Source organism: Haemaphysalis longicornis, unplaced genomic scaffold (genome assembly GCF_048455015.1).
Source record: "Haemaphysalis longicornis isolate Haplotype H1 unplaced genomic scaffold, Haemaphysalis longicornis Haplotype H1 scaffold_4, whole genome shotgun sequence".
Lineage (NCBI taxonomy): Eukaryota > Metazoa > Arthropoda > Arachnida > Ixodida > Ixodidae > Haemaphysalis > Haemaphysalis longicornis.
Window position 1 is genome coordinate 117760177 of NW_027526361.1, and position 23167 is coordinate 117783343.

The following is a 23167-nucleotide window of genomic DNA, read 5'->3' on the forward strand; positions in this document are numbered from 1 at the left end:
CACCTTCAGCTCTTGGCGCCTCCCTTCCACCCCCGTTTCCGTGGTGTAGCGGTTATCGCGTGCGCCTCACACGCGCAAGGTCCCCGGTTCGATCACGGGCGGAAACAGTTTTTAATTTGTTTCCTTCATTTCGGCATAACAATCAGCACCTTCAGCTCTTGGCGCCTCCCTTCCACCCCCGTTTCCGTGGTGTAGCGGTTATCACGTGCGCCTCACACGCGCAAGGTCCCCGGTTCGATCACGGGCGGAAACAGTTTTTAATTTGTTTCCTTCATTTCGGCATAACAATCAGCACCTTCAGCTCTTGGCGCCTCCCTTCCACCCCCGTTTCCGTGGTGTAGCGGTTATCGCGTGCGCCTCACACGCGCAAGGTCCCCGGTTCGATCACGGGCGGAAACAGTTTTTAATTTGTTTCCTTCATTTCGGCATAACAATCAGCACCTTCAGCTCTTGGCGCCTCCCTTCCACCCCCGTTTCCGTGGTGTAGCGGTTATCACGTGCGCCTCACACGCGCAAGGTCCCCGGTTCGATCACGGGCGGAAACAGTTTTTAATTTGTTTCCTTCATTTCGGCATAACAATCAGCACCTTCAGCTCTTGGCGCCTCCCTTCCACCCCCGTTTCCGTGGTGTAGCGGTTATCACGTGCGCCTCACACGCGCAAGGTCCCCGGTTCGATCCCGGGCGGAAACAGTTTTTAATTTGTTTCCTTCATTTCGGCATAACAATCAGCACCTTCAGCTCTTGGCGCCTCCCTTCCACCCCCGTTTCCGTGGTGTAGGGGTTATCACGTGCGCCTCACACGCGCAAGGTCCCCGGTTCGATCACGGGCGGAAACAGTTTTTAATTTGTTTCCTTCATTTCGGCATAACAATCAGCACCTTCAGCTCTTGGCGCCTCCCTTCCACCCCCGTTTCCGTGGTGTAGCGGTTATCACGTGCGCCTCACACGCGCAAGGTCCCCGGTTCGATCACGGGCGGAAACAGTTTTTAATTTGTTTCCTTCATTTCGGCATAACAATCTGCACCTTCAGCTCTTGGCGCCTCCCTTCCACCCCCGTTTCCGTGGTGTAGCGATTATCACGTGCGCCTCACACGCGCAAGGTCCCCGGTTCGATCACGGGCGGAAACAGTTTTTAATTTGTTTCCTTCATTTCGGCATAACAATCAGCACCTTCAGCTCTTGGCGCCTCCCTTCCACCCCCGTTTCCGTGGTGTAGCGGTTATCGCGTGCGCCTCACACGCGCAAGGTCCCCGGTTCGATCACGGGCGGAAACAGTTTTTAATTTGTTTCCTTCATTTCGGCATAACAATCAGCACCTTCAGCTCTTGGCGTCTCCCTTCCACCCCCGTTTCCGTGGTGTAGCGGTTATCACGTGCGCCTCACACGCGCAAGGTCCCCGGTTCGATCCCGGGCGGAAACAGTTTTTAATTTTTCCCTCCATTTCGGGATAACAATCAGCACCTTCAGCTCTTGGCGCCTCCTTTCCATCCCGGTTTCCGTGGTGTAGCGATTATCGCGTGCGCCTGACACGCGCAAGGTCCCCGGTTCGATCCCGGGCGGAAACAGTTTTTATTTTTTTTCCTCCATTTCGGGATAACAATCAGCACCTTCAGCTCTTGGCGCCTCCCTTCCACCCCCGTTTCCGTGGTGTAGCGGTTATCACGTGCGCCTCACACGCGCAAGGTCCCCGATTCGATCCCGGGCGGAAACAGTTTTTAATTTGTTTCCTTCATTTCGGCATAACAATCAGCACCTTCAGCTCTTGGCGTCTCCCTTCCATCCCCGTCTCCGTAGTGTAGCGGTTATCACGTGCGCCTCACACGCGCAAGGTCCCCGGTTCGATTCCGGGCGAAAACAGTTTTTAATTTGTTTCCTTCATTTCGGCATAACAATCAGCACCTTCAGCTCTTGGCGTCTCCCTTCCATCCCCGTTTCCGTGGTGTAGCGGTTATCACGTGCGCCTCACACGCGGAAGGTCCCCGGTTCGATCCCGGGCGGAAACAGTTTTTAATTTTTTTCCTCCATTTCGGGATAACAATCAGCACCTTCAGCTCTTGGCGTCTCCCTTCCATCCCCGTTTCCGTGGTGTTGCGGTTGTCACGTGCGCCTCACACGCGCAAGGTCCCCGGTTCGATCTCGGGCGGAAACAGTTTTTAATTTGTTTCCTTCATTTCGGCATAACAATCAGCACCTTCAGCTCTTGGCGCCTCCCTTCCACCCCCGTTTTCGTGGTGTAGCGGTTATCACGTGCGCCTCACACGCGCAAGGTCCCCGGTTCGATCCCGGGCGGAAACAGTTTTTAATTTTTCCCTCCATTTCGGGATAACAATCAGCACCTTCAGCTCTTGGCGCCTCCTTTCCATCCCCGTTTCCGTGGTGTAGCGATTATCACGTGCGCCTGACACGCGCAAGGTCCCCGGTTCGATCACGGGCGGAAACAGTTTTTAATTTGTTTCCTTCATTTCGGCATAACAATCAGCACCTTCAGCTCTTGGCGTCTCCCTTCCATCCCCGTTTCCGTGGTGTAGCGGTTATCACGTGCGCCTCACACGCGGAAGGTCCCCGGTTCGATCCCGGGCGGAAACAGTTTTTAATTTTTTTCCTCCATTTCGGGATAACAATCAGCACCTTCAGCTCTTGGCGTCTCCCTTCCATCCCCGTTTCCGTGGTGTTGCGGTTGTCACGTGCGCCTCACACGCGCAAGGTCCCCGGTTCGATCTCGGGCGGAAACAGTTTTTAATTTGTTTCCTTCATTTCGGCATAACAATCAGCACCTTCAGCTCTTGGCGCCTCCCTTCCACCCCCGTTTCCGTGGTGTAGCGGTTATCACGTGCGCCTCACACGCGCAAGGTCCCCGGTTCGATCCCGGGCGGAAACAGTTTTTAATTTTTTTCCTTCATTTCGGCATAACAATCAGCACCTTCAGCTCTTGGCGTCTCCCTTCCACCCCCGTTTCCGTGGTGTAGCGGTTATCACGTGCGCCTCACACGCGCAAGGTCCCCGGTTCGATCCCGGGCGGAAACAGTTTTTAATTTGTTTCCTTCATTTCGGCATAACAATCAGCACCTTCAGCTCTTGGCGCCTCCCTTCCACCCCCGTTTCCGTGGTGTAGCGGTTATCACGTGCGCCTCACACGCGCAAGGTCCCCGGTTCGATCCCGGGCGGAAACAGTTTTTAATTTTTTTCCTCCATTTCGGGATAACAATCAGCACCTTCAGCTCTTGGCGTCTCCCTTCCACCCCCGTTTCCGTGGTGTAGCGGTTATCACGTGCGCCTCACACGCGCAAGGTCCCCGGTTCGATCCCGGGCGGAAACAGTTTTTAGTTTTTTTCCTTCATTTCGGCATAACAATCAGCACCTTCAGCTCTTGGGGTCTCCCTTCAATCCCCGTTTCCGTGGTGTAGCGGTTGTCACGTGTACTTAACACGCGCAAGGTCCCCGGTTCGATCCCGGGCGGAAACAGTTTTTAATTTTTTTCCTCCATTTCGGGATAACAATCAGCACCTTCAGCTCTTGGCGTCTCCCTTCCATCCCCGTTTCCGTGGTGTTGCGGTTGTCACGTGCGCCTCACACGCGCAAGGTCCCCGGTTCGATCCCGGGCGGAAACAGTTCTTAGTTTTTTTCCTTCATTTCGGCATAACAATCAGCACCTTCAGCTCTTGGCGTCTCCCTTCCATCCCCGTTTCCGTGGTGTTGCGGTTGTCACGTGCGCCTCACACGCGCAAGGTCCCCGGTTCGATCCCGGGCGGAAACAGTTTTTAATTTGTTTCCTTCATTTCGGCATAACAATCAGCACCTTCAGCTCTTGGCGCCTCCCTTCCACCCCCGTTTCCGTGGTGTAGCGGTTATCACGTGCGCCTCACACGCGCAAGGTCCCCGGTTCGATCCCGGGCGGAAACAGTTTTTAATTTGTTTCCTTCATTTCGGGATAACAATCAGCACCTTCAGCTCTTGGCCGCCCCTTTCCATCCCTGTTTCCGTGGTGTAGCGGTTATCACGTGCGCCTCACACGCGCAAGGTCCCCGGTTCGATCCCGAGCGGAAACTTTTTTTAATTTTTTTCCTCCATTTCGGGATAACAATCAGCACCTTCAGCTCTTGGCGTCGCCCTTCCATCCCCGTTTCCGTGGTGTTGCGGTTGTCACGTGCGCCTCACACGCGCAAGGTCCCCGGTTCGATCCCGGGCGGAAACAGTTTTTAATTTGTTTCCTTCATTTCGGCATAACAATCAGCACCTTCAGCTCTTGGCGCCTCCCTTCCACCCCCGTTTCCGTGGTGTAGCGGTTATCACGTGCGCCTCACACGCGCAAGGTTCCCGGTTCGATCCCGGGCGGAAACAGTTTTTAATTTTTTTCCTCCATTTCGGGATAACAATCAGCACCTTCAGCTCTTGGCGTCTCCCTTCCACCCCCGTTTCCGTGGTGTAGCGGTTATCACGTGCGCCTCACACGCGCACGGTCCCCGGTTCGATCCCGGGCGGAAACAGTTTTTAATTTGTTTCCTTCATTTCGGGATAACAATCAGCACCTTCAGCTCTTGGCCGCCCCTTTCCATCCCTGTTTCCGTGGTGTGGGTTTTTCCACTTTCGGCCACCGTAGCGGACGGACGTGTTATGTCGAGCTCCGGTAAAGGGGCGGTATTTGCGACCCAGCAGGGCCGCGGTAACAGGGTAACGGAAAATGCCAACCAGGATTATCAGGTTCTTTTGCCATCGCTGCCATCAGGTACGCCTGTTTTGAACACAATATTTCTACATGCCGACGTTAAAGCCAGGCCGTATAGGGTCGAACATTTCCGTGACGCGCTCATTCATTTGGGACTTTTCCAAGACGTTCTCGCCCTTGGGGCTTACCAAATGAACCACCTTTGGGCAGTAACTTTCAAGGACACTGAAGGAAAGAAGAAGATCATCTCTGCTGGCGAGTTCACCGTGAAGGATCATCGCTGCCTTGTGGTAGACCCGTGCAACCAGGAGACCCGCCTGAAGTTACACTGGGTGCTGCACAACATCCCCGACGACGAGGTGCGTGCGGCTTTGGCTCCCTATGGGAAGGTTACGGAGCTAACAAGGGAAAAGTGGCGAGCTCAGAACTGCTCCGAGAAACTGTCAACCACCCGCTCCATATCCCTGAAGCTCAAGGCGGGCCTCACTGTGGACGACCTACCGCACCAGCTGCGAGTGGGGCCAGACTTGGCGCTCGTGGCGGTGCCAGGGAGGGCGCCGCTTTGTTTGCGCTGCCGCGGCACCGGACATATCCGACGAGAATGTCGGGTCCCGCGTTGCGCGCAGTGCCGTCGGTTCGGTCATGAAGAGAACCAGTGCGTCAGGACTTACGCCACCGTTGCCGGCCCAACCCTGCGCGAGGATATCAGCGATCACATCATGGATGAAGCCGACGCCGAGGAAACGGCGGGAACGGGAGACAGCCGGGCTGCCGGTGAGGCAACGCCGGTAGTGGTCACGCCCACGGTCACGCCCACCAACCAGGCCAAAAGCGCAGAACAAAAAGTTGAAGGTGCTTCACCGGAGCAGCGAACGAGCGGAGATAAGCCACTGGACGACGTCATTCCTACTGCAGCCAGCGAAACTGCGGTTTCGGTTCCCGTTAAACCGGCGGAGAGCATGGAGGTGGACAAATCCAACGGGGGTACAGCCACGGTCAAGAGGACACGGGAACCAAACTCCAAGGACGGACACAATGCCAGCGAGGCCAACGGGGAGGAGCCGCCCCCCAAGGCGGCCCCATCGCGGCGGCCATCGTTCAAGCCAAAGCCCAACATACCCCCGGAGCGCACCCCAAGCATGATGCCGCCGACCTAGCGTCGAAGGCCGGATTCTGCTGGATGTCACACGACGAAGTTAAGTGCCATCTCACTTGTGCCAGTGTGTTGTGGAACGAGAGACGCTTTTGCCGGGAAACAAAAACTCCCTGGGGCCCTGTCAACATGGATTGCACTGAGACAGTGAGTTGGTCACAATATGTTATGAAGGGGTTGGCAAGGGGCATTGTAACCGTCAATCGTAAATGACACAAAACTTACAAAGAGCTCTTCGCGTTGCCACGCTGAATGTGAGAGGCCTATCGGCTAAACGACGGCAGTATCAACTAAGTCGGTTGTTTCTGGAAAATGATGTTGACATAGCAGCAATACAGGAAACAAAGTTAGAAAGTCAAGAACAAACCGATCGTATGGTTCAACCTTTTGCTTCGAGGTATAATGTGGTAGTTAGTCATGCTGTGGGCACGTCTGGAGGATGTGCCATTTTCATACGCAATTCCCTGGGAATTGTAGAAGAGAATGTCATCGTGAGTGAAACGGGTCGGTTAGCCATTTGTGATTTTTCCTGTTTTGAAACTCGATGGAGGATTGTTTGTGTTTATGCGCCAAATAGAGATAACGAGCGCGCAGTCTTTTTTGAACAGATCGAAGGACACATGAAAACCGACAGATACATTATTCTGCTTGGGGATTTTAATTGCGTCTGTTATGCAGAAGATAGGTACAAAAACGTACCTGTACGAGAACGAAGTGCAAATACTTTGAGCCAAATAACACATAATTACCAGTTAGACGATGTTGGAAAGGCTTTATCGGACGGCAACTGCCCGCAGTTCACGCACTTTCAGCGTGATAGCCATGCTAGGTTAGACAGAATATACGTTTCGATGAAGCTTATTTCGACGTGCAATAGCTACGAAGTGAAGCCAGTATCGTTCAGTGACCATAGCTTAGTTTTATGTACGCTAGGAAAAAAGAAGACAAAAGCCCCCTTCAATTGGGATCTCTGGAAGTTCAACACTTAACTGCTTGATGACGAATGTTTTGTTAATAATGCAAAAGAATGCGTAGAAACACTGCTTACTTCCGACAATGAAAACGATATCGAAACGTGGGAACAGTTCAAGCAACAAATAAAAATGACTGCTATCGAAAGAGCATGCGCCTTACGGAGAGAAGAAAGAGCAAAAGAAAGGGAACTGATTGCTCAGCTCCAGTTTTTGTTAACAGTAGATAGCGCGCAACCAGGAACGTTCGCAAAACAAATAAAGGACGTGAAGGGTCAACTAGAGACGATGGATGAGCAGAGTTATAAAGGGGCAGTCGTACGCGCGCGCAATGAGCATTTGTGGTGCGGTGAAAAACCGAGTAAGCGTGCACTGGGAGACGAGAAAAGATATGCATCGAAGAACGAAATAAAACAAATTAGGTATGGCAATGCCGTCTCAGACGACGTGAAAGTAATAGAACGGGCATTTTTTGAATACTACAGCGAACTATTGGGACATAAAAGCCCTGCAGGGGTAGGGTACGACAGTGACTTCTTGGCACTTATGCCAAAGTTAGAGGAAGAAGTCAAAGTCAGTCTCGAAGCACCGATAACTGTAACAGAGATAGAAAATGCAATCGATGAACTTAGCGTGGGGAAGACCCCGGGGCCCGATGGTATTGGTGCAGCCTTCTACAAAACTTTTAAACGAGAAGTAGCAGAGGCCTTGCACAGGGTTATCACACAAGCGTATCGGTCAAAGCATGCCCCTCCTTCTTTCCGGCAAACACACATAGCTCTGATACCGAAAAGCGATGATCCTATTAAGCTAGAGAGTGTAACAGCTTATAGACCGATAAGCCTTGCAAACGTGGACTATAAGATTTTCATGAAGGTGCTGGCGCGCCGCCTACAAAGCGTAATAAAAGACATTGTAGGACCTCACCAAACATGTGGGATTAAAGGGCGTTCAATCACAACTAACATTCATGTGACCAGAAGCATTTTAGAGTACTGCGATATGTTTGGAGGCAGAGTTGCAATGCTGCAACTCGATTTTGAGAAGGCATACGATCGCGTTGCGCATGACATCCTGTACTCCATTCTTGATCATGTGAATGTAGGCTCAGTCATCCTAGAAGGTGTAAAGATGGTTTACAACGACACGTACACGAACATCATCGTGAATAAGAACCTTACGCAAAGGATCCGTGTAAGTTCTTCGGTCAAACAAGGTTGTCCTTTGGCGCCGTTGTTGTTTGCCATTTACCTGGAACCTTTCTGCCGAAAAGTAATAAGTAATGAAGCAATTCATGGTTTCCGGCTGATGTCATCGGAAGTTAAAATTCTATGTTATGCTGATGACATCGCCGTCTTATGCGAAAGTGAAGAGGGTATTCGTGAAGCTCTTCACGAAGCGACCCGGTTTTGCAAATTAACGGGTAGTGTAATCAATCTGGACAAATGCCTAGGATTTTGGCACGGGGAATGGGACAACCCACCAGCTTTGTACGGTAACGTACGCTGGACTGTCACCCCAACAAAGTACTTGGGTGTGCCGCTTCAACATTACCGGGACACCAATGAATACTGGAAAAAAGAAGTCGAGCAAGTACAGACGAAAACTGGGAAATGGGGTGGTAGAGATTTTTCAGTTTTCACCCGGTCCACAGTGTGCAACATTTTTCTGGTTGCCAAAATATGGTATGTTTTGCAGGCACTTTGTATGTCAAGAGTAAACATTCAAAAAATACACAGGGTATTTGCGACCTTTATTTGGGGGTCAAATTGGGAGCGAATGAGCCGTACCAATCTCTTTCGGTCGGTTCAAAGAGGGGGTCTAGGTCTCGTGCACTTGTTTTTCAGACAAATTGTATCCAGGTTTATATTTTTGCGGGATCAAAATGATTTGTTCTTGCGCACTGTTGTGCAAGTGACGCTGTGTGATGCACTGCCTGATTTTGTTGTTTCGTCGAGCAATGTTCGTCGGCGGAGTCCTCGCGGTTATCTGCGGGAAGTTGCAGCAGCTTTTCAGTTTTTGAAGGTTCGCTTTTCCTTGCAGTATCTGAGTGTGATAACTAAAAAGCAACTCTATAAGGACCTGATTGAGGTGTGCCTACCTGTGCCGTTGTATCGTTCCTTGTAACAGTCAAAGCCAGGACAAGACGTTCTGAAAAGGGTAAAGAAAATGCCTCTCCGGGCTTCCACCAAGACTTTCTTTTTTCAACTCCACAGTGGCACATTACCAGTAAAACCCTGGCTTCAGGAAAAGGGTATGTTCATTCCAGGAACTGTAAACTGCAGGGTATGCCCAAGGGCAGAAACGATAGAACATATATTCCTGGAGTGCTCTGACGCGGTGTTTCATTGGGACATCTTGCAACGCACATTGAAAAAAGAATTGCCGGTCTCACCATACGGTATTCGTTTTCTCCCAGTAAGCGGTGAAAGCGGAGTCCCATATGACATGCTGATGTTGTTGAGCCTTCACAGTTTATGGAAACCAAGAATGGCTGATAGACATGCTGACGTGGATGCTCGATCTGCAAGAGACTATTTCATTGAAAGTGTTGTTCTGACCAGGGAAGTATACAAGGCACAAAGTGAGCCACCAGACTGGCTGCCTGTAATGGATGAATTGGTGTCATTGAAAAGATTTTAACCAAAGTGTGACCTCCGAGTGGAGGAGGTTCATTTTACTCAATGGTTGTATTCTGTTGTAATGCCAAGAAGGTAATAAAGAAAAAAAAACTGTTTCCGTGGTGTAGCGGTTATCACGTGCGCCTCACACGCGCAAGGTCCCCGGTTCGATCCCGGGCGGAAACAGTTTTTAGTTTTTTGCCTTCATTTCGGCATAACAATCAGCACCTTCAGCTCTTGGCGTCTCCCTTCAATCCCCGTTTCCGTGGTGTAGCGGTTGTCACGTGTACTTAACACGCGCAAGGTCCCCGGTTCGATCCCGGGCGGAAACAGTTTTTAATTTTTGTCCTCCATTTCGGGATAACAATCAGCACCTTCAGCTCTTGGCGTCTCCCTTCCATCCCCGTTTCCGTGGTGTTGCGGTTGTCACGTGCGCCTCACACGCGCAAGGTCCCCGGTTCGATCCCGGGCGGAAACAGTTTTTAATTTGTTTCCTTCATTTCGGCATAACAATCAGCACCTTCAGCTCTTGGCGCCTCCCTTCCACCCCCGTTTCCGTGGTGTAGCGGTTATCGCGTGCGCCTCACACGCGCAAGGTCCCCGGTTCGATCACGGGCGGAAACAGTTTTTAATTTGTTTCCTTCATTTCGGCATAACAATCAGCACCTTCAGCTCTTGGCGCCTCCCTTCCACCCCCGTTTCCGTGGTGTAGCGGTTATCACGTGCGCCTCACACGCGCAAGGTCCCCGGTTCGATCACGGGCGGAAACAGTTTTTAATTTGTTTCCTTCATTTCGGCATAACAATCAGCACCTTCAGCTCTTGGCGCCTCCCTTCCACCCCCGTTTCCGTGGTGTAGCGGTTATCACGTGCGCCTCACACGCGCAAGGTCCCCGGTTCGATCACGGGCGGAAACAGTTTTTAATTTGCTTCCTTCATTTCGGCATAACAATCAGCACCTTCAGCTCTTGGCGCCTCCCTTCCACCCCCGTTTCCGTGGTGTAGCGGTTATCGCGTGCGCCTCACACGCGCAAGGTCCCCGGTTCGATCACGGGCGGAAACAGTTTTTAATTTGTTTCCTTCATTTCGGCATAACAATCAGCACCTTCAGCTCTTGGCGCCTCCCTTCCACCCCCGTTTCCGTGGTGTAGCGGTTATCACGTGCGCCTCACACGCGCAAGGTCCCCGGTTCGATCCCGGGCGGAAACTGTTTTTAATTTTTTTCCTCCATTTCGGGATAACAATCAGCACCTTCAGCTCTTGGCGTCTCCCTTCAATCCCCGTTTCCGTGGTGTAGCGGTTATCACGTGCGCCTCACACGCGCAAGGTCCCCGGTTCGATCCCGGGCGGAAACAGTTTTTAATTTGTTTCCTTCATTTCGGCATAACAATCAGCACCTTCAGCTCTTGGCGCCTCCCTTCCACCCCCGTTTCCGTGGTGTAGGGGTTATCACGTGCGCCTCACACGCGCAAGGTCCCCGGTTCGATCACGGGCGGAAACAGTTTTTAATTTGCTTCCTTCATTTCGGCATAACAATCAGCACCTTCAGCTCTTGGCGTCTCCCTTCCATCCCCGTTTCCGTGGTGTTGCGGTTGTCACGTGCGCCTCACACGCGCAAGGTCCCCGGTTCGATCCCGGGCGGAAACAGTTTTTAATTTGTTTCCTTCATTTCGGCATAACAATCAGCACCTTCAGCTCTTGGCGCCTCCCTTCCACCCCCGTTTCCGTGGTGTAGCGGTTATCACGTGCGCCTCACACGCGCAAGGTCCCCGGTTCGATCCCGGGCGGAAACTGTTTTTAATTTTTTTCCTCCATTTCGGGATAACAATCAGCACCTTCAGCTCTTGGCGTCTCCCTTCAATCCCCGTTTCCGTGGTGTAGCGGTTGTCACGTGTACTTAACACGCGCAAGGTCCCCGGTTCGATCCCGGGCGGAAACAGTTTTTAATTTGTTTCCTTCATTTCGGGATAACAATCAGCACCTTCAGCTCTTGGCGTCTCCCTTCCACCCCCGTTTCCGTGGTGTAGCGGTTATCACGTGCGCCTCACACGCGCACGGTCCCCGGTTCGATCCCGGGCGGAAACAGTTTTTAATTTGTTTCCTTCATTTCGGCATAACAATCAGCACCTTCAGCTCTTGGCGCCTCCCTTCCACCCCCGTTTCCGTGGTGTAGCGGTTATCACGTGCGCCTCACACGCGCAAGGTCCCCGGTTCGATCCCGGGCGGAAACTGTTTTTAATTTTTTTCCTCCATTTCGGGATAACAATCAGCACCTTCAGCTCTTGGCGTCTCCCTTCCACCCCCGTTTCCGTGGTGTAGCGGTTATCACGTGCGCCTCACACGCGCAAGGTCCCCGGTTCGATCCCGGGCGGAAACAGTTTTTAGTTTTTTTTTCCTTCATTTCGGCATAACAATCAGCACCTTCAGCTCTTGGCGTCTCCCTTCAATCCCCGTTTCCGTGGTGTAGCGGTTGTCACGTGTACTTAACACGCGCAAGGTCCCCGGTTCGATCCCGGGCGGAAACAGTTTTTAATTTTTTTCCTCCATTTCGGGATAACAATCAGCACCTTCAGCTCTTGGCGTCTCCCTTCCACCCCCGTTTCCGTGGTGTAGCGGTTATCACGTGCGCCTCACACGCGCAAGGTCCCCGGTTCGATCCCGGGCGGAAACAGTTTTTAATTTGTTTCCTTCATTTCGGCATAACAATCAGCACCTTCAGCTCTTGGCGTCTCCCTTCCACCCCCGTTTCCGTGGTGTAGCGGTTATCACGTGCGCCTCACACGCGCAAGGTCCCCGGTTCGATCCCGGGCGGAAACAGTTTTTAATTTTTCCCTCCATTTCGGGATAACAATCAGCACCTTCAGCTCTTGGCGCCTCCTTTCCATCCCCGTTTCCGTGGTGTAGCGATTATCACGTGCGCCTGACACGCGCAAGGTCCCCGGTTCGATCCCGGGCGGAAACAGTTTTTAATTTGTTTCCTTCATTCCGTCATAACAATCAGCACCTTCAGCTCTTGGCGTCTTCCTTCCATCCTCGTTTCCGTGGTGTAGCGGTTATCACGTGCGCCTCACACGCGCAATGTACCCGGTTCGATCCCGGGCGGAAACAGAGATTTTTTTTCAGCTACAAGAAGAAAGCCTGTTAGACCCGATTAAACCCCGTGGGCGACAGCCACCAACGCTTTTAACAGCATAAATTCAATATATTCACGGTATGCTGCAGTGTCGGTATATCGCGTTGCCGTACGATTGCCTTACGGATATGCCGGCGTTGTGGGTGGGGCTAATTACGCCCTGTATTCCTGGTGATTGCCGCGCCGGTGGGGGAAGCAGCGGAAAGAGCGCGAAGCTCGGAGCAGCCCAGCACTGAAGCGGCACGCGCTGAAGTCACTTTTCCCCCTAGTATCATAATCCTTTTTTTTTCCGTAGGTGTCAACCTCCTCACGTCGCGCCCCTTCAATAATGGATAGCGCCCTCGAGCGACGTGAAATAGGCTTTAACGACCACGTGGAAATTTGCTGGACGTACAGGTCTAGTGAAAATACCTAAATGAAGTGGCCCGTGTGCGGGTTGGACACGCGTTGTGATTGAACCCCATCCGCCCACTGGTTTATTTCCCCTGCTCTTCCTCCCCTTCCCTCGCACGAGGCGTTCGACCTTTATTCATTCATTCATTCATTCATTCACTCATTCATTCATTGGATTGCAGTGGGTGCCGCATGTGGCTGTACTGTTCGACGTCAAGCAAAGAGGGAATTTAGTGGGCACGTGCTTTACTATATTCTGGAACAAGTTAATAAGAACGGCAATAGCTCATGCATCGTATCACTCCGCCAAAGCGACAGACCCGGATGTCAACGGGCGCGGGCGTTTTCAAAGGAGATTGCTATGAATGCGTGATATCTTTTGCATTTTCTCGCGTAGTTTATTTGTTGTCACTGCAGTAGTTTAAAAACATATAAATCCATGAAATGAGGGAAACGGCTCCCGCCATGTTCAAAATACTCACAGTAATGCACTACTTGCGCCGCGCGGAGTAACATCCGGCTGCGGTGATGAGGCCCAGAGGCAACTTTCGCTGATGAGGCACAGCGGCAAGCCCTAGGAGTTCAGGGTATCACAGAGGAAGTTAACTTCGAGGATGTCGAGGGGACGAAAAGAAGATTAAAATGCTGGTGGACGAAAAGCAGAGAGGGGAATATTGCCTAGGACAATTACCACCTGTAACAGGGAAAAGAAAGTATTTCGGGCCTAATAAGCTTTTTGTGCCTGCTCTAAGCAGCGCTAGTATTAAACCAAGAGTGTGAAACATGGGTATATTAGTCATTTTTGGTAAGATGACATGTCATCACCCCGCTACAAACGGGAAACCAATAGCAATCATCATCATCATCGTTGCCGTTCTTAAGCTGTAACCGAGTATACTCGTCTAATTGATACTTCTGTATTTGGCTTGTTGAAATGGCTCATGAGTGATTTATACTGTCTCTACTTCTGAGTTTCTACTTCTTGGTGTTTCTACTTCGAAGTAAAATAAACAGCGGTCAACCTGTTTGGAGAGTTTCACAAAAATTGAAAGAGCGCTTTTTTTTTTAAATATGGGGCTCGAAGAGTTTTGTCGTTTTTTCTCCTATACATAGACATTAGTTTGGACGCAGATTGCTTGTTAAGGTGGCAACGTGGGCATTAAAAACGCCATTTTTTTCTGCTACATTCTCACTTATTGTATCCGTAAAGGCAACATTTATCTTTCATACAAAACATACATAATTTAGACAAACCTGAGGGGAGTCGCTATCACTACAGTACGTCGTGGAGAGTCGGGCGGACAGGGATCCTTTATGCCGCTGTACACGCTCCATGAACAAAATGGTGCAACATGTTTTTAATGAATGTGCAAGCACATGTGAGGCGTTTTTGTTTTTCGAAATGAGCCACGTCCACTTAACGCGAATTTGAGAAATAAGCTGAAGTTTGTAACGGGACCTAAATGCAACGTCGTCAAAGCTATTATATGATATATTTTACATGACAGCTAGGGGAAGTTCATGGCCACAAGTAATTAAAATTATGCCGTGATTATGAGAAATATTTTGGGTGATAAGCTTGGACTTGTCTCATGTGGATGCGCACTCTTACGAAAACTTTATTTAAATTGACTTTCAGGCATTGTGCGATTGAGTTTTGGGGGAAAAGGCATCAAAATATGCAACAGGGCTTCGAAAACAGTAGAACTATACATGGAGAGCGGGTGAGTCTTCTTGGCTCCATTAGTAGCTCTTTTCGAATTCTTCCCTAGGATAATTGTCTTGGGCGTGCCTGAAGCCACTCGCGAAGTAAGCAAGCTCTTCATTGCTTTGCCATGAATTTCCGAAACGCCTCACAAGAAGGCTGCTCATATCTTCTTCTTCACCTCCATGAAAAGATTCGTACCCTCAAAGGGAGAGAGAGAGAGAGAGAGAGAGAGAGAGAGAGAGAGAGAGAGAGGGAGAGAGAGAGAGAGAGAGAGAGAGAGAGAGAGAGAGAGAGAGAGAGAGAGAGAGAGAGAGAGAGAGAGAGATTTGCCGGGGCTTCTAAGCCGCGGCTATTTAGTTAAGTACTGAAATGACAAATATGGGAGTAAAAAAAATATATAACCAGGGTTATTTCGTAGGGCAGGGTGAGACGAAATGAAATCATTGTTTCGCATCTCTCCGTTTCATTTCATTCACTTCTTCCGTTCACTTCGTCGTTGACATCTGGGGACAGATGCTGCGCGAATCTCCCAGTTTCCGTCTGAATTCATAATAATCCAGCTACGAAAAGCAACACAAAAAAAGAACATCCGAAAACACCCACGTTAGTCTGCACAGTCAAGCCAAAAGCAAACGCCCATCGGTCAAATGGATTTGGCTCATTTTGATTAGTGAAACAGCAGGATCTGGTACATTTTCGATACGAACTACGATCTGCATACGCGTTTTCAGGGCGTTATCTCATTTATTTTCTTGCCACCCATTTTTTAAAAGAAAATTGCAGTTTTTCTTGTCAGTGCAGTTTTATCCGACTTAGTTTCGGTTTCTAGATCTGGCTCATTTCGAAAAAAAGAAAAGCCTCTTGTAAAGGCCTACATCTGGGGAGAATTTGACAAAAACCGAAGATCCGTTTTTTTAATATATTTGCTCCTGAAATTTGTTTTTCAGTTTTTTCTTCAAACGTGCGTCGCCGTGCCATCCTAACCGTGCAGTATACAATTAAAATATTCCGCGTGTTTGTTCATGACTGTAGGGATCACACGTGAGTGAAACGTGAAGGTTGCAACATAAGTACATTTTGTAATATTTAGCCTCAAAGTTCGAACAAAATTGTGCTGTGAGCCGAGTTTGACATTTTATTGCGAAAGATGTATATCTTTAACAGCAGCAAAACTTTTTTTACGATCACTTTACATTTACACCAGGTGTGAATTGAGCATAAAATTTACGAATTGCCCCTCATAAATATTTTTGTAGCTAGACGTCACTAGAATAGGCGAGGCGCACGGCCATGTAGCGGAAGGGGCCCACCTTGTAGCGTTCCAAGATTTGTTATAGTTAGACAGTTAGAAAAAAATTTTCCACGCAAAATATTGCTGAATCTCTACATTAGAATCATAAGTGAATGATATAAAATTTTTAAAGCAAATTGAAGAGGTCGACTAGCCACCCTTTGTTCGATCTTATCTGAAATCACCACCATGTATATATAGCCAAACTAGCGCAGCGACTCGGCTAACATCGCCGTTTCCATTAAATGTACTCTCTCTCTCTCTCTCTCTCTCTCTCTCTCTCTCTCTCTCTCTCTCTCTCTCTCTCTCTAAGCCTCAGTGCACGTCCCAATACATGCTTCAAACTCAGAGGCCACAACGCATTCCCATTTAACAGCTGGAGCCATTGAGCCGTGGTCTATACTGGAGGCTGGCTGCGCGTCGCGTTTTCTTATGGCCTACCGCGTATACACTCGGATGTGCCTTTGAACGGCTCGAGTAGGCCGAACGTTGAAGCCAACGACGCCGTGCTTATGTCCCTTGTCCGCAGCACGTCGTCGTCTGGACCACGTTGTCCGAAGCACACTGTTCACTTTACAGAAAACCGTAAAAGTGTAAAAAATGCGCAGAGCTATCGAATTTTAATAGAACACAATATGACTCAGCACGTGCCAACAGACAAGGCAAATATGCTATCGAAAACAAGGTTGTGATGGGAAAGTGTAATGTGGAAGCCTGAGGAGGGAGTGGCGGTGAGATAGACCAATTGGAGGAGGGGTGGGGGGGGAGGGCGGGCTTCCCCCTGCTGACCGTCCCTGCTATGTCTTCGCCTCCCTGTTAAGGTGCTCACAATGTATGACAAGCTACCCCATGGCGCTTTCTTATCTATTTTCTATTTACTTGTCTACAATCCCAGCTATCCCCGTGGCCCCAAAGGGAAAAAACTCCATTGTACTTACGTACGCGAGTACCCAGGACGGACCGTTATCATCGTCATTCTTATCCGGTCCACAGCAACGTGCGGATACGAAAGATGGGCGTTATGAATACGCCTTTTGCTCGCAAGAAGCAGTCAAGTGACGATCCAGTAAAGAGACAGGGGGGGGGGGGGGAAGAAAGAGATAATAAACTTTATTCAGGATCAGTCGGTGGTGATCCCGACAGCCCGAGTCCCGGCTGTCTTCTGAAGTGCAGAGATCCACCGACAGCCTTAGTCCCGGCTGTCTTCTGAGGTGCAAAGATCCAGCGCCGCATTGATGTGGGTTACCACACGGAGCTGGTCAGGAAAGGAGGTAGCCTGAGTCATCCAGTTGGGACTCAGAAGGATGCGCAGCTTTCTTTCTAGGTTGACTGCAGACACACGGATACAGCGGCCTCCTTCGTCATGCGCGGGAAGTGGCGTGCTGTTCAGGAGAATGCTTTTTGAGCGAAAGCTGTACCCCGCCATGTCTCGCAAAGTCATTCATCGCGCCGCAATGACCTTCAGCCGCCGGAGCGCAAATGTGGGGGGTGTGACGTCAAGCCACATTACCCGCCGCGGAGTGGCGCCTTAGCTGTTCTCGCTCAACGAAGCGGCACCATGTGACATAGGCGATGTTATAACGGCTGCTTCGCCGGCGCTTTGTCTCTCAGTTTTCCTGCGGATGGCGCGACTGCTGGAAGTTCTGTGCGTGCACTTCACCTGTCGCTCGTGATAACTATGTTCTCAAATGTTAAACTTGACCCATTTTTAGTGCTAAGCGTGCTTTGCCTACCAAATACGGTTTGAGTGACTTGATGGCTGGCTGGCTTTCTCTTAGCCTCCCCGGCATCGCAACTACATGCACTCAAACGCGTTGCAGCAGCACACGCACACAGACAGGCATCGCAAACACCATCATGACGTCCTCCTCACTAACCGGAGAGTGTGCGGCATTCTAAACAATTTCAAGTACTTGAACGAAATTCTAAGCAATTTCATGCATGTAATTACCAGCAATCCTGCCAGCGAGTCTATAACTAAACAATTCACCGCATCTAAAAACAAGCCTATATAGGAGATCGGTTCCACCTGCAAGTTTTTTTTTTCTTTACCGGACTCCTAAAGGTGTAATTTGTATGTAATCTCTAGAACACTGCATCCGCCTCTTTACCGGATTGTACCAAAGTGTTTTAGCACAGTGGCACTAACAGTGACATTTGCGAAACCCCCGTCCTGAGGGAAGGGATTCCGAGGGAAGGAAGGACGCCTGGACAAGCGCAGAGCGACTCGTTTTCTGAACGAAGAAATACTGAGACAGCCAGAAATAGAGGACAGCGTGTGGTTCCTGCTGGCGCAAATGTTCCTGAGTTAAGCCCACTCGTTGGGATACACACGAAGTGAATGTGTACGAAGTGCATTGATGTAGGCAGAGTCATTCAAAGCTTTTCAAAGCATTGAAGGACTCTGGCGTAGGCTTAGATGAAGTCATGCTGCGGAGCGTTGAGCAAGCAGAATAACAGGAACAGCCGCCGTTTCGCTCCAAGTGTCTCTGCCCACTTCTGTGCGCGTGCGTGCGTGCATCAATTGCCTGTCATCACATTTTAAGTCGATGCTGTTACACGCTAAAGGGCAATGAACACTACGTGTTGACTCCTTTCAATCCATGTCCCGCAGCGTGCCATGAGCCTTGTCCCGCCGTCCCTGGTCCTGCCGCTGCTGCCGCTGTTCCTGCTGTCCACGTCGTGCTTCATATCCGTCATGTGCCTCTCCTCCTCGCCTTCTTCGTCGAGCACCGGCGACGACGACGCATTCTCGTCGGGCGCTGCCGCAAACGAGTCTCTCCGGCTGGCCCACCGGTGGAGGCTTCCGCGCTCCGTCTCCTTCCCGGGCCGTAGCGCCCGCCGGGGAGGAGCAGGTGGAGCAGGGGTCAGGGGACCACACCCAGTGCAGCAGCAGAAGAGGGTGCTCACGCCCAATGAGATCCGGGCCCTGCGCCGGCTCGTTTTCGAAAACGGCCTGGCGCACGAGATCGAGCAAGAGGTCCAGGGGCGGCAGACCAACTACCCCGTCGGGGGTGAGCAAGCTTACTTTCCACAGCATGCACCCTCTTGTGTCTCTCACCAATGTCACGGTGAAGGCATAAGCGGAAATCCTAAGCGTCGATGCCCTTAGCGTTCTATACAGCAAGATGTCGCTGCCCACAAAAACTCAAGCATCCCGCCCTTATTGGCAGCCTGGAAAGTCAAACATAGTGACGCGCTTCGGCACTCTGAAAACATCCTCACGGACCTTCAATGTATAATAGTGAAAAGACCGCTTGATTGTATTGTTTTCTGCCGCTGTACGCCCGGCTTTTGCAAAGCGTACAAGCGGTGACGGGACGCCTCGGGAATCCGGACAACCAGGACGTCGGGTACAGGCAGCAGTGTGAACGCAGGTCTCGGCTGGACATGCTTTTCTACACACGTGCTGCGCCATTCTTTGTTTTTTAAGTGTACGTATTTGCGTAGACCGAATGGATTTGCGTCGAATCTCGCCCCAGCAGCGAGTGCTATACACGGTCGTGTCACATCTAGTTGCACGGGCATGTCATTTCATGTATATGTGCACTGTGCCACGGGTACGTACTGAAGTCTGTCCGCTCGAAGGCTACATTGGAGAAGCACACAAATATTGCTGCATAAGCTCTATTTACACATTTCCGGAGTTCCCGGCATCGATCTCTCCCAGGAAGTTATACACAACCAACTTACACGAACACGTCTTTCTCTTGCGCTTCCGCAGTATGCGTAATACGGACGACAAATTGTAACAAAGAACACGCTAGCCTCCAGATGTATGTTTACCCGTAGAATATGGCATCAAAATCAACATTCATTGAGAGAGAGAGAGAGAGAGAGAGAGAGAGAGAGAGAGAGAGAGAGAGAGAGAGAGAGAGAGAGAGAGAGAGAGAGAGAGAGAGAGAGAGAGAGAGCTCTTTATTAGAAAAGAAAGCCGAGAGTTTTGCCGGAATCGTAACACCGACTTGGGGGGGGGGGGGGGGGGGGGGTATGGGTAGGGGAGAGTAGAAAAGGCCCTATGATAACAGGGCAGAAGAAAGAGAAGAGAAAAAGTAAAAAAGAAAGCGGGCATCATGTAGTTTGTGTGAACAGGTCGACGAACGTCATGTTCTCAGTAGTTTAAATCAGTATAGTGACGCCGATCTCGTCCAGGTATTCAAACAACGCCATTAGTGCTTTGCGTTGTGCTGAAGGGGTGTGCCAGGGGCCAAGGAGCACTTTGAGGCTGGTTGGTCCTGGGCGTAGGTGTTCGACCTTCTGCTCCAAACGGCACATTGCGAGCATGTAAGCGGGGCACTCTAACAGTACGTGTTCCACGGTTTCCGGCGATCTGCAGTTATCACAGGAAAGCTTCGAGGTGGCGCCAAGTCGAAACAGGTAAGTTTTTTTGTAAGCGCTGCATTGAGGCGTAATCAGTGGTACCTTCATTGATGAGGCTGTCAAGTAAGTGCTCATCGACTTGACGCCGAAGCATGTCTCGTCTCCCGTCTAGAGATGTTCGCAGGCAGCTAAAAATGAATGGCATCACTCCCATCGTCCGCTTATTGCTGGCTCCTGGCTGACCCGTACCAGTATGCAGTTTTAAGAGCATTCACAGCAAAGCCCCTTCGCAATGCCCAGTTGTTCTCGCAACAGCTTTGAAGGCGTTGGGTAGAGTTCAGAACAAAACTAGAATGCAAACCCGAGTGGGAACTGAACACAAATGTTTACAATATCTATTTTTACAGCGAAACTCTCCATGGCTATGGCGAACAATCTGTGTGTAAGCAAGCAGAGAACCATCCAAAGCACGGAGTGCGCATGCGCGAAAGAAACCGAGTGCGAGGGGCGCAAAACCACGAAGAGAAAGAAAACTTCCGGGGTCTCACAGCGAAACGCGCACTGGCCATTTGTTTGCTACGTAGGTGGCGAGCCACAAAGGAAAAGAGAACACACTCGCAGCGTATCGCGCGTTGGTGCGAGGAAAGACGCCGCGATCAGGGGCAGGGATGCCACCATCGCCGGCGCGGAGGTGAGAGAACGAGAGCGCGCCCGTGCCGCTGAATGTAACGTCGCCGTCGGACCGACCCGAAGGCCCTGGAAGCAGAACGGGTCCACGGCGCCGAGCGCAAGCGTCTACGTCGTGCCGATCCGACTGTGCGGAGGAAGAACGAGCCCGCGACGCCGAGCGCAAGAGGCGGTGTCGACACGGTGACGACGCTGCGGCCGGAGTAGGAGGAGGAAAAACTTTTATTGCAGAGCATGTCAGCGCTAAACGCGCTGGATGAGAGTGGATCCCTCTTCAAAAGATTCCATATGCTGCCTTCGCCACCAGCCCCTGGTAACCAGCCGTAGCTGATCCTCCAAGGAGGGGCTGGACATCAAGATCTCCCATCGCTCCCTATGGGTAAGGGTGGAGTTCTTAGTGGAGGAAATGCGAATGGGGGTGGGTGTTTTGGGCTCTTCTATCATGTGGCGAAGATTACCGAGCTGCTTGCACAATGGGCAGGTCTTGTCGTACTGATTGGGAAACATCTCTGGTCGTCCCGTTGTTTTTGGAGGCGTCCCTGAAGATACCGTCTTCGTTCTCCAGTAGCCTGTTGAGGGCCCGAGCCCTAGGCTCACGTCTGCCGCTATGGTGAGCCGGATTCATGTTCTTTGGGAGAGGCTTGGTCTTGATTGCGTCTAGCCATTTGTCCACAAGCTGTTCTCGATCGTTCAGCTCTGCCACGCTCTAGCCAATTCTTCCCAGGACACGGCGGCCCGCCTTAGTGTGACTCAGCCTCTGTTTTTGGCTGGATAGGCGGCCCTCAACCAGCTCGTCCACTGTATTGTGTAGAGCCATCTGGAGGAGCTTGTCCGTCGACGCACTCATGGGAACTCCAATGGCTTGTTCAACTGCCTTGCGTATTATTGTGTCCACCCGGCTGTCTTCTCCCTTGTTCATCAGGAGGTAAGGCCCGAGGCTTCTGAAAGCCCGGAATGCAGCCCGGAGCCCGCATCGCCCGAAGGGGAAGACGACGATATTCGTTGGCTTGCACCTCCGAACTGCAGCTTGCCGACTACGTTGCAATTGATGTCCCGCCAGTTGACCGATGCGGAGATTAGCGCTGCCCTCACTGTGGCGGATGAGACGACCGACGAAGCATACCGGTGCAATGTGCTACGCCCGGTGCGTCGTACCGCAAAAGAAGCCGTGGACGCTCTTGTGGTTGGTTCTACAGGAGTTTTGTTTAAAAGGAGTACTGACACGAAATTTTCTTGTTACGTTTTTTCTGCTGCTATGGGTGTCTACCAGCACACTAATCATATAATGGCACATTAGGCGGTCGATGGTAGCGTAAACAATCTTTTTCGGTTTCGACAAAACGAACGCCGAGCGGCCGCCATGACAGGACGGCACCCGTGACGTCACCCTTCTTGTCGCAGCGCTGCCGGTCTGGACGGAAGCGCGAGCGAGCGTTCCGAGATCGGCCGAGGTCTTCACCATCCCCAATCGCCAGGGCAGCATGACTTCAGTCCCAAAACCATGCGGTGTTACACACGGTGTAGCAGCGCGCGCCAACCGCAGCCATCGCGTCGGCTATGGCGCGGGGGCCCCGACGTCGGCAGTTTGGGGCAAGGAGCAGGTGATGTAATGCTGGCCCTCTCTAAGCTTTCTTGTGCGGACATGCAGATTAAAATGGATTTAAGACGTTATACTGAACGGCTGCTGCTGAAACTTGCTGGGAGATATCTCCTGATAAAAAGGAAGATTTTACATGGTTATCTCAGCTATGAAATTTCGTGTCACTACTCCTTTAACGTGCCGGCGCTACACAGGCGATGAGGAGCGCCGTAGTGGAGCGCTCCGGATTAATTTTGACCACCTGGGGATCTTTAACATGCGCCCAAATCTCGAACACACGGGCGTTTTCACGCTCGCCTCGATCATGAAAGCGGCCGCCGCGGCCGGGAATCGAACCCGTGTCCTTGGGCCCAGCAGAACAACGCCATAGCCACAGCTGAGCCACTGTGGCGGGTAGTTTCGCTACAATGTAGGACAGTTGCAAGTTGGGCGAGTTGGTACGTGTTCATACTTAATCACAGCGCGAAGGACGGGATAGACAGACGGGACAGCGCCTGTCCAGTGGTTGATCTTTCTGTCTGTCCCGTCCTTCGCGCTGTGATTAAGTATGATCGCTACAATGTCCCTGGAGAGAGATTTTCGCATGCCCGCGAACTAGTCCTCTCCGCTCAGATATCAGAAAAAAAA

The 23167-nt window shown here is 51.0% G+C and overlaps 2 protein-coding genes and 50 non-coding genes across 52 annotated transcripts in view; all 52 read left to right on the top strand.

Annotated features, from left to right (window-relative positions):
• Nucleotides 1-23167, top strand: part of LOC144179962 (uncharacterized) — a 153840-nt gene that overhangs the window by 24401 nt on the left and 106272 nt on the right. Inside the window, exon 2 of the mRNA XM_077708377.1 lies at nucleotides 18548-18947. Coding sequence (XP_077564503.1) covers nucleotides 18554-18947 — 394 coding nt within the window. The 5' untranslated portion in view covers nucleotides 18548-18553. The remainder of the gene's footprint in view (nucleotides 1-18547; nucleotides 18948-23167) is intronic.
• On the top strand, nucleotides 35-107 carry Trnav-cac (transfer RNA valine (anticodon CAC)). Its single transcript has one exon. It is a non-coding gene; the product is annotated as a tRNA-Val (tRNA).
• Trnav-cac (transfer RNA valine (anticodon CAC)) lies at nucleotides 181-253 on the top strand. The gene has a single exon. It is a non-coding gene; the product is annotated as a tRNA-Val (tRNA).
• On the top strand, nucleotides 327-399 carry Trnav-cac (transfer RNA valine (anticodon CAC)). Its single transcript has one exon. It is a non-coding gene; the product is annotated as a tRNA-Val (tRNA).
• On the top strand, nucleotides 473-545 carry Trnav-cac (transfer RNA valine (anticodon CAC)). The gene has a single exon. It is a non-coding gene; the product is annotated as a tRNA-Val (tRNA).
• On the top strand, nucleotides 619-691 carry Trnav-cac (transfer RNA valine (anticodon CAC)). The gene has a single exon. It is a non-coding gene; the product is annotated as a tRNA-Val (tRNA).
• Nucleotides 765-837, top strand: Trnav-cac (transfer RNA valine (anticodon CAC)). Its single transcript has one exon. It is a non-coding gene; the product is annotated as a tRNA-Val (tRNA).
• Trnav-cac (transfer RNA valine (anticodon CAC)) lies at nucleotides 911-983 on the top strand. The gene has a single exon. It is a non-coding gene; the product is annotated as a tRNA-Val (tRNA).
• On the top strand, nucleotides 1057-1129 carry Trnav-cac (transfer RNA valine (anticodon CAC)). The gene has a single exon. It is a non-coding gene; the product is annotated as a tRNA-Val (tRNA).
• On the top strand, nucleotides 1203-1275 carry Trnav-cac (transfer RNA valine (anticodon CAC)). Its single transcript has one exon. It is a non-coding gene; the product is annotated as a tRNA-Val (tRNA).
• On the top strand, nucleotides 1349-1421 carry Trnav-cac (transfer RNA valine (anticodon CAC)). Its single transcript has one exon. It is a non-coding gene; the product is annotated as a tRNA-Val (tRNA).
• Nucleotides 1494-1566, top strand: Trnav-gac (transfer RNA valine (anticodon GAC)). The gene has a single exon. It is a non-coding gene; the product is annotated as a tRNA-Val (tRNA).
• Nucleotides 1640-1712, top strand: Trnav-cac (transfer RNA valine (anticodon CAC)). The gene has a single exon. It is a non-coding gene; the product is annotated as a tRNA-Val (tRNA).
• On the top strand, nucleotides 1786-1858 carry Trnav-cac (transfer RNA valine (anticodon CAC)). Its single transcript has one exon. It is a non-coding gene; the product is annotated as a tRNA-Val (tRNA).
• Trnav-cac (transfer RNA valine (anticodon CAC)) lies at nucleotides 1932-2004 on the top strand. The gene has a single exon. It is a non-coding gene; the product is annotated as a tRNA-Val (tRNA).
• Nucleotides 2224-2296, top strand: Trnav-cac (transfer RNA valine (anticodon CAC)). The gene has a single exon. It is a non-coding gene; the product is annotated as a tRNA-Val (tRNA).
• On the top strand, nucleotides 2369-2441 carry Trnav-gac (transfer RNA valine (anticodon GAC)). The gene has a single exon. It is a non-coding gene; the product is annotated as a tRNA-Val (tRNA).
• Nucleotides 2515-2587, top strand: Trnav-cac (transfer RNA valine (anticodon CAC)). Its single transcript has one exon. It is a non-coding gene; the product is annotated as a tRNA-Val (tRNA).
• Nucleotides 2807-2879, top strand: Trnav-cac (transfer RNA valine (anticodon CAC)). The gene has a single exon. It is a non-coding gene; the product is annotated as a tRNA-Val (tRNA).
• Nucleotides 2953-3025, top strand: Trnav-cac (transfer RNA valine (anticodon CAC)). The gene has a single exon. It is a non-coding gene; the product is annotated as a tRNA-Val (tRNA).
• Nucleotides 3099-3171, top strand: Trnav-cac (transfer RNA valine (anticodon CAC)). The gene has a single exon. It is a non-coding gene; the product is annotated as a tRNA-Val (tRNA).
• Nucleotides 3245-3317, top strand: Trnav-cac (transfer RNA valine (anticodon CAC)). The gene has a single exon. It is a non-coding gene; the product is annotated as a tRNA-Val (tRNA).
• Trnav-aac (transfer RNA valine (anticodon AAC)) lies at nucleotides 3391-3463 on the top strand. The gene has a single exon. It is a non-coding gene; the product is annotated as a tRNA-Val (tRNA).
• Nucleotides 3537-3609, top strand: Trnav-cac (transfer RNA valine (anticodon CAC)). The gene has a single exon. It is a non-coding gene; the product is annotated as a tRNA-Val (tRNA).
• On the top strand, nucleotides 3683-3755 carry Trnav-cac (transfer RNA valine (anticodon CAC)). The gene has a single exon. It is a non-coding gene; the product is annotated as a tRNA-Val (tRNA).
• Trnav-cac (transfer RNA valine (anticodon CAC)) lies at nucleotides 3829-3901 on the top strand. Its single transcript has one exon. It is a non-coding gene; the product is annotated as a tRNA-Val (tRNA).
• Trnav-cac (transfer RNA valine (anticodon CAC)) lies at nucleotides 3975-4047 on the top strand. The gene has a single exon. It is a non-coding gene; the product is annotated as a tRNA-Val (tRNA).
• Trnav-cac (transfer RNA valine (anticodon CAC)) lies at nucleotides 4121-4193 on the top strand. Its single transcript has one exon. It is a non-coding gene; the product is annotated as a tRNA-Val (tRNA).
• Nucleotides 4267-4339, top strand: Trnav-cac (transfer RNA valine (anticodon CAC)). Its single transcript has one exon. It is a non-coding gene; the product is annotated as a tRNA-Val (tRNA).
• Trnav-cac (transfer RNA valine (anticodon CAC)) lies at nucleotides 4413-4485 on the top strand. The gene has a single exon. It is a non-coding gene; the product is annotated as a tRNA-Val (tRNA).
• LOC144180520 (uncharacterized) lies at nucleotides 4740-5997 on the top strand. Its single transcript, XM_077708849.1, has one exon. The coding sequence runs from the start codon at nucleotides 4856-4858 to the stop codon at nucleotides 5819-5821; it is 966 nt and encodes a 321-aa protein (XP_077564975.1). The 5' UTR covers nucleotides 4740-4855; the 3' UTR covers nucleotides 5822-5997.
• Nucleotides 9523-9595, top strand: Trnav-cac (transfer RNA valine (anticodon CAC)). The gene has a single exon. It is a non-coding gene; the product is annotated as a tRNA-Val (tRNA).
• Nucleotides 9669-9741, top strand: Trnav-aac (transfer RNA valine (anticodon AAC)). Its single transcript has one exon. It is a non-coding gene; the product is annotated as a tRNA-Val (tRNA).
• Trnav-cac (transfer RNA valine (anticodon CAC)) lies at nucleotides 9815-9887 on the top strand. The gene has a single exon. It is a non-coding gene; the product is annotated as a tRNA-Val (tRNA).
• Trnav-cac (transfer RNA valine (anticodon CAC)) lies at nucleotides 9961-10033 on the top strand. Its single transcript has one exon. It is a non-coding gene; the product is annotated as a tRNA-Val (tRNA).
• Trnav-cac (transfer RNA valine (anticodon CAC)) lies at nucleotides 10107-10179 on the top strand. Its single transcript has one exon. It is a non-coding gene; the product is annotated as a tRNA-Val (tRNA).
• Trnav-cac (transfer RNA valine (anticodon CAC)) lies at nucleotides 10253-10325 on the top strand. The gene has a single exon. It is a non-coding gene; the product is annotated as a tRNA-Val (tRNA).
• On the top strand, nucleotides 10399-10471 carry Trnav-cac (transfer RNA valine (anticodon CAC)). Its single transcript has one exon. It is a non-coding gene; the product is annotated as a tRNA-Val (tRNA).
• Trnav-cac (transfer RNA valine (anticodon CAC)) lies at nucleotides 10545-10617 on the top strand. The gene has a single exon. It is a non-coding gene; the product is annotated as a tRNA-Val (tRNA).
• Trnav-cac (transfer RNA valine (anticodon CAC)) lies at nucleotides 10691-10763 on the top strand. The gene has a single exon. It is a non-coding gene; the product is annotated as a tRNA-Val (tRNA).
• Trnav-cac (transfer RNA valine (anticodon CAC)) lies at nucleotides 10837-10909 on the top strand. Its single transcript has one exon. It is a non-coding gene; the product is annotated as a tRNA-Val (tRNA).
• On the top strand, nucleotides 10983-11055 carry Trnav-cac (transfer RNA valine (anticodon CAC)). The gene has a single exon. It is a non-coding gene; the product is annotated as a tRNA-Val (tRNA).
• Trnav-cac (transfer RNA valine (anticodon CAC)) lies at nucleotides 11129-11201 on the top strand. Its single transcript has one exon. It is a non-coding gene; the product is annotated as a tRNA-Val (tRNA).
• Nucleotides 11275-11347, top strand: Trnav-aac (transfer RNA valine (anticodon AAC)). Its single transcript has one exon. It is a non-coding gene; the product is annotated as a tRNA-Val (tRNA).
• Trnav-cac (transfer RNA valine (anticodon CAC)) lies at nucleotides 11421-11493 on the top strand. Its single transcript has one exon. It is a non-coding gene; the product is annotated as a tRNA-Val (tRNA).
• Nucleotides 11567-11639, top strand: Trnav-cac (transfer RNA valine (anticodon CAC)). The gene has a single exon. It is a non-coding gene; the product is annotated as a tRNA-Val (tRNA).
• Nucleotides 11713-11785, top strand: Trnav-cac (transfer RNA valine (anticodon CAC)). Its single transcript has one exon. It is a non-coding gene; the product is annotated as a tRNA-Val (tRNA).
• Nucleotides 11861-11933, top strand: Trnav-aac (transfer RNA valine (anticodon AAC)). The gene has a single exon. It is a non-coding gene; the product is annotated as a tRNA-Val (tRNA).
• Trnav-cac (transfer RNA valine (anticodon CAC)) lies at nucleotides 12007-12079 on the top strand. Its single transcript has one exon. It is a non-coding gene; the product is annotated as a tRNA-Val (tRNA).
• Nucleotides 12153-12225, top strand: Trnav-cac (transfer RNA valine (anticodon CAC)). The gene has a single exon. It is a non-coding gene; the product is annotated as a tRNA-Val (tRNA).
• Trnav-gac (transfer RNA valine (anticodon GAC)) lies at nucleotides 12298-12370 on the top strand. The gene has a single exon. It is a non-coding gene; the product is annotated as a tRNA-Val (tRNA).
• Nucleotides 12444-12516, top strand: Trnav-cac (transfer RNA valine (anticodon CAC)). The gene has a single exon. It is a non-coding gene; the product is annotated as a tRNA-Val (tRNA).